The 6953-nt window shown below is 48.9% G+C and overlaps 1 protein-coding gene across 1 annotated transcript in view; it reads right to left on the minus strand.

The window, feature by feature from the left end:
* The window catches only part of LOC144114078 (tubulin beta-4 chain-like), a 29094-nt gene extending 23700 nt beyond the window's left edge, over positions 1-5394 (minus strand). Inside the window, exons 1-3 of the mRNA XM_077647553.1 lie at positions 5379-5394; positions 4900-5010; positions 4029-4273 (exon numbers count right to left, since the gene is read on the minus strand). Coding sequence (XP_077503679.1) covers positions 4029-4273; positions 4900-5010; positions 5379-5394 — 372 coding nt within the window. The remainder of the gene's footprint in view (positions 1-4028; positions 4274-4899; positions 5011-5378) is intronic.
* Between the last annotated feature and the right edge of the window lie 1559 nt (positions 5395-6953).

Consider the following 6953-nt stretch of genomic DNA (forward strand, 5'->3'; position numbering starts at 1 on the left):
CACAGTACACGGGCCTCTAGAATTTCGCCTCCATCGAAATTCGACCGCCGCCGCGGCCGAGGTCGAACCCACGTCTTTGGGGTTAGCAGCCGAGCGCCATAACCACTGAGCCACCGCGGCGGCTATGCAAACGTTTCATTTAGGGGGTACACTAACAGAAACTGTCGGGTGAAACAATGCAGCGAGATTGAGAGGAGACGGGGAAATTGAAAGTATTTTCGTTATTTATGCATGAGATGTAACCAAATTTGGCACAACTGTGAACTTTTTATGCTAATTTCAGTGCTGTGCTTTACTTTCAGCTGGCTGGTACAGATGTTGGGTTATTATAATTAACACCGTCGTCAAGTCATCGAGTGTGGAATAATTAAGTAGAAAGTGCGCAAATTTTTTATGCCAACATGTTCACAAAGCCCTGCTTTGTGTGATGACGCTACTGTTCTTTTTTTTATGCAAAGTACGTATGCAAACAAAAGTTAAACTCTAGCATGCATATTTACGTGAACACATTTCTTAGAAAAATAACTTCAACATGCTACTGCATGTGTACAAAAAATTGTCAGATTTATTACACTACTCAGTCTCTCAGGACCGCGGTGGTTCAGTGGTTATGGCGCTCAGCTGCTGACCCCAAAGACGCGGGTTCGATCCCAGCCGCCGCGGTCGAATTTCGATGGAGGCGAAATTCTAGAGGTCCGTGTACTGCGCGATGTCAGCGTACGTTAAATAAGCCCAGGGGGTCGAAATTTCTGGAGCCCTTCACTACGGCGTCCCTCATAGCCTGAGTTGCTTTGGGACGTTAAACCTTCATAAACAAAACCATAAATAAATCAACGTCTCAGGATTCATTCGCAGCAAATATAATCATTCTATTTTTATTCGTTACGAAATTACGAAGGGATGAGTGATGCCAATCGTAGAAAACGTGAAAGCTGAGAAAACCAACCTTAAAGTTTATTCTCTCGTTGGCTTCGTTCACCCTCGTAGCTTTTTCGTTTGGTCAAAGAAATGAGGCACTGCAATAAATGGAACCACTGATCTTCTGATCATTCCGCTTCCAAGTGATACTAAGATAGTGGTGCACCGTCGTCGGAAACCCGTGGAATTCGCGATGCGCCGAGGCCACCAGAAGAGCGATTCGCTCAATCTTCGACGCCCACACATCTAAAAAGCGTAATTTTCTAAATTTCTACTGCACAAAAAAATTGCGATCAGTTTGGCCATTTTAATAAGGTGACAAATCGGCCTCGTTGGTGCATGATCTTGTGGCGAAAAGCAGCGCTTACACGCGACAGAGGAGACTGGAGACACGACGCTGTCCCCACTTGCCTCGCTGCGCGGCACGTGTGTCAAGTGACGGTGAGCGCACGTCTGCTCCGCCGAAACAACGCCAGAGCTTCTCCTCACTGCTATCCCGAAGTGGAATTATTCCGGCTTGTACAGAGCGTCAAAAAGTGGTTATTTTATTCCACGTCTAGCGTAGAAATCAACGGCAGCAACGCTTTCTGTTCGCAATTGATCATATATACAACACACAGTGCCAAACAATATCTCTGAATAGGCTGTACGTGGTCAACGCGAGCCTGTGCACTTCGAGAAATTACGAAGTTCAAAGCATTAACAGCATCAACCACTTGGTGATTCGCAGAAACCGACAACGCGCCTACAAGCCTACCGCGAGCCCGCTAGCGACTGCAGTGACACCTTGTTTGTTTGCAAACATGCAGCAGGTCTGCGGGAATACGGTGGCCGCAGCTGGCAAAAGACAGGGTTAATAGGAGAGACATGGGAGAGGCCTTTGCCCTGCAGTGGGCCTAGTCAGGCTTATGGTGATGATGATGGTGCAGCATGTCTATAATTTACAATTTCTATTTAAATCGCTGCTCGCACTGACTCGCAGTCTGCTAGGGCGACAGCTCACCTCGCATTCTTTGCCTTAGCACACTAAGCCGCTCCTCAGTCACTGGGCAGCCTGACGCCCACTGCCCATTGGGCATGCTCAGGTGGCGTGGGCGGGATTGCGCAGCCCCGACCTGTTTTCTGTTAGCACGAAAGCAATCCTAGCCAACCCCTAACGATTTCGACGATGTCTCACGCGGAGAAAATGAAGACTCAGCCAGACTCAGTAAGGAAATGGGTGTGCATGGCAATGAAGCTCAATTCTGGGGATGGTCCTGCAGGGTAAGGACAGCAACACATGGTATGGCACATGATGGTGTATATTGTGTATGGGGGTTTAACGTTCCAAAGCGACTCAGGCTATGAGGGACGCCGTAGTGAAGGGCTCCGGAGATTTCGACCACCTCGGGTTCTTTAACGTGCACTGGCATCGCACAGTACACGGACCTCTAGAATTTCGCCTCCATCGGAATTCGACAGCCGCGGCCGGGATCGAACCCGCGTCTTTCGGGCCAGCAGCCGAGCGCCATAACCACTCAGCCACCACGGCGGCCCTGATATGGCACATGAAGAATGTCCCAAACATGGTTAGGAAGCCCGAAATTTGCCTTCGAATGACCTTGACCGAATTCGACTGCCGGTGAATCTGGCTGTGCTCAGGTGGAAGACAGGCTTCACCTGGTCTCGAAATGGAATTGGCCCACCTCCAAAAATAAGAGTTGGCCCACCCCCTAAAATTTGAAAATTGACCTACGTTCGGGACCGACATGCGACACCCCCAGAATGGGTTTGGCCCACCCTCAAAATTTGGGAGGCCCACCATGCTTTCGCGCACTATTTCGTGCTTAGCAATGATAAACCGCTAGCCATTTTTTTTTTCGGCACGTCGTTGTGTAAGAGTTGAGGGAAGCTAAGAAGCATCATTTTTAATCGCCGATATCTTCGGTGTTAAAGGGCTGTAGACACCAAAAATTTGCTCGCATGTTTTCTGCTTTCAAATGATGCTTTAGACATTAGAATACATGTATCGCCGCGTTGTTTTCGCCTACGACTGATAAATATATATAATAGAATTTCTTCTTTCATGCTGTTTCGGTTTCATCAACCGAACGATGGCTGTGACGTGTAGTTGGACTTGGAGTATCGTGAGGCAGGAAAAAAACGGCAGTATGACTGCTGATACGTCGTTTGTTTTCATTCCAGCTCTTGAAGCAGGCTTGTTTAAGCGTTACAGTGAATTAAAACTACGTGTCAGCGTTTATGTTGCAGTTTTTTTCGTGCCTCACATGATCTAAAGTCGAACTACATGCCACAACCATCGTTCGGTTGATGAAACCGAAACAGCATGAGGGAAGGAATTCAGTACTCAGTGATTTAGCGGTTGTATGCGAATACCAGACGATGATCCATGTATTATAATGCCTAAAGCATCATATGGAAGAATAAAACGCGTAACTAAATTTACATGTCTGTAGTCTTTTAATGAAGCCAGCTTATAATTTTTTTGCTGTTCGGTGACGAGTGATGGAATAGCGATCGCTCGTGCGCTTTTCCTAACCTCAGTGTATACCATTTCATGGTCCCTTTAAGGTCACAGCCGTCGTGCGCTTGCACTCTGCAGCTGTTTTCGCGCCATTCGTTTGGCAGCAGCGGTGGGTGACGTAAAGTCTCGCATCTTCACGCGCGAGTGCGGTGTTCGATACCACCGTAGTAGGTAGACATCAAGAAAGAAAGAAGCTCGCTGAGGTCACCACATGCGGACGTGGTGAAGCCTTCATATCTGACGGCAGTTTAATAATAATAATAATAATAATAATAATAATAATAATAATAATTGGTTTTTCTGGGGAAAGGAAATGGCGCAGTATCTGTCACATATATCGTTGGACACGTGAACCGCGCCGTAAGGGAAGGGATGAGGGAGGGAGTGAAAGAAGAAAGAGGTGCCGTAGTGGAGGGCTCCGGCATAATTTCGACCACCTGGGGATCTTTAACGTGCACTGACATCGCACAGCACACGGGCGGCTTAGCGTTTTTCCTCCACAAAAGTTTGCGTCTCGCTGGTATTGACGCTGTCCTGGCTTAAGACACGTGCCGGCGGCGCGGAAGCTGTCACGACGAATGCTCACTTTCGGGGAGGGCATGACGCTGAAGGTGTTGATGATGCGGTCCGGGTACTCCTCCCGGATCTTCGAGATGAGCAGCGTGCCCATGCCGGGGCCGGTGCCTCCGCCCAGGGAATGGGCCAGCTGGAAGCCCTGCAGGCAGTCGCAGCTCTCTGCCTCCTTGCGCACCACGTCCAGCACGGAGTCCACCAACTCGGCGCCCTCAGTGTAGTGGCCCTTGGCCCAGTTGTTGCCGGCGCCGCTCTGGCCTGCGAAAGTTACCGCGCATATGTACGCCACCTGCATATCCCCGCGCTGCTGGGAGCCGCTGTTTTGAGCCAATAAGCGTTGACCAAAAAGGTAGCCGCTAAGGCGCTTTGCGCTGAAACCTTTCCTGTTTCTACGCGAGTTTTTCTTCAGTCGCATGATAGTGAAGCGGCCTTCAGATCAAATTCGCCGACCTTATAAAATAACTTTTCATATTTCAAGATGGAAACTCAGCGCTCAGGAACGTATGTCAGGCGCATAGGGCAGCAAGCTTCGTGTTGCAATGGTCGCCTCAGTTGCTGTTCACTTGTATTTTGTACGCAGCGAATTTTCCACCGAAAGAGTGGAAACAGCCAAGATTATACAGCCGACTATGAATGCCGATTCTGAGCACAGGTACGAGCAAATCGAGTTACCTTTGTTAACCCTAAGCTGTGGCTGAACCTAACGAACACTACGATGGGCTAAGAGCAGCTGCTGCAAGGAACTTCCGGCTAGGGACGGCTAGAATTAAGCCCGGCTCCCCACGAACCTTTGCGCACACACGTGCAGCTGATGACGTTGAGCTGAACTTGATCAGTACATGCTAAAACAGCAACGGAGATATGAAGCTAAAAGAGACGCTTACCGAATATGAAATTGTCGGGCCTGAACAGTTGACCGAAAGGTCCCGATCTGACGGAGTCCATGGTTCCTGGCTCCAAGTCGAGGAGGATGGCACGGGGAACATACTTGCCGCCTGAAAAATACAAACCAGGTTTTTTTTTCTTTACAGCCGTCAGTATTTTACTACCGTTGCGTGAACTGGAACATTGCCAGCGAGTCTGCCACGCAGTTTCTAATGCTGAACGCATGCGGAGCAGACGAGCGCCACCGAACAGGGAACTGTGGGTTCGCCACATGGGGCATGTCTGCATGCGCATAAAGGCACATAGACATAATGGCGAAAACATTTCGATGCCGCTGCGTTACACGACAGAGCAGAACGTTTTCGAGCGCTCATGCACCATTGGGAGTGCGTTTGTGATGCTATCATCATGATCAGCATTCGCAGCCCCTTTGATAAAACTTACGTTTGCACAGTAGGTATGCTATTAGAACACATACGGTATTCGTCCGTCATGCTTCTCGTCAAAATTTTCAATGAGGAAATAGTATGTGTCGAAAGAAATGTGCCAAAAAAACAACTATAGACTGTTAAAACTCAAGAATGTAGCGGCGAATGCTCTTCTTAAAGCCCCTCCAGCCAGTCGCTTCGGTCGGTTTTCATGAGGCAGGGGCTAAGCACGAAAAGGAAAGAGTACGGCGTTTGTACCCGTGCCGTGTGGAGTGCGTTCTTCGTTATTCGGGTTATGAGAGCGGAGTAGTTAAATGGGGACTTGAAAAGACGGTGCGGTGTTGCTAGGGCTGAGGACGTGTCCCTTTCCTGCCTAGCTGCTGCTGCAGAGCCAAACGCCTTTAGCTGCACGGAGTAAATTGGACCACCCAGGGTTCTTTAACATACACTGACATCGCACAGCACATGGGTCTTTTCCATTTCGCATCCACCGAAACGCGGCCGTCGCGGCTGGAATTGAACCTGCGTCCTCGATTCCAACAGCCGATCGCACTAACCACTGAGCCACCACGGCGGGGTTTCAAATTCGCCATCATTTACGTTACTCGCTTGCCCAGTATTGCCCCCTCGCGGACGAGAATCTACAGGTGCCGAGAACACGCGCAAGTCATGCAAGAGCATTTCGTTAATGAGGGCAAGCTAAAGCAAAAAAAAAGAAAATTAAGCCAATCGCTGAATGGTACCTGCGCCATCACGTCACCTCTGCCGCAAGAAACGATCAAGAGAAATAAGCTATCGGCATGCCTTTTTGTTTTTGTTCTTTTGGCGCGAAAAACGTTTAAACATGGATAAATGCTTAGAAGAGAACACAAGGTGCGAGACGCCTATCATCTCCAAATTCACATAAGCATACAGTGGTAGAGGTGCGGTCTAGTTGGCTCTTCATATCTTAAAACGGCGAAAAGGACGCGGACAATGACAAAAGTGGACGCATACTGCTGAGTTTGTGTCCACTCCTGTCATTGTCCGCGTCCGTTGCGCTGTTTTCATATAAGCAGACGCATGTATCCAACAAAGGCGGCCGTGCCTGACGGCTGCTGCGTCGCATGCACACATGTTGCGACAGTTCGCAGGTCATGGCGTCCGTGGCCTTAATGCGCGCGAACAGTGTTACGGTGATCCCTGATACAGCATATAGATTTGCCGTTTAAAATGTCGAGGACGAATTCCGCTGACATTCACAAGTTCCCGCCAAGAAATGAACAAAACCGTACGCGTGTGACCATATTCCGGCCACGGGTGCATCGGCCTAGGAAGTTTTGCAACAGGTGGTACGTTTACATGCACCTCATTTCTTGCACCTCAATTCAGAACTGCCTCCAGTCACATCCAGTCCAATTTTAACAAAGTTGGCTGCGAGTAATCTAAATAAAAGGGATCGGACTCCTGGTGGAAGGAAGTCAGAAATGAAACAAATATTTATGTATAAAAACGAGATGAGGACGTCCCCAAAAAGTGCACTCATTGGTTTCGCGAAATCGGAGTTCCTGTTCAAAAATCGCAGTGAGGGCCTGGTAGCATACAGCATATGCCCCGTATACACAGGACGTACTGGGTTCGAATGT

This window comes from Amblyomma americanum, chromosome 1 (assembly GCF_052857255.1).
Source record: "Amblyomma americanum isolate KBUSLIRL-KWMA chromosome 1, ASM5285725v1, whole genome shotgun sequence".
Taxonomy (NCBI): domain Eukaryota; kingdom Metazoa; phylum Arthropoda; class Arachnida; order Ixodida; family Ixodidae; genus Amblyomma; species Amblyomma americanum.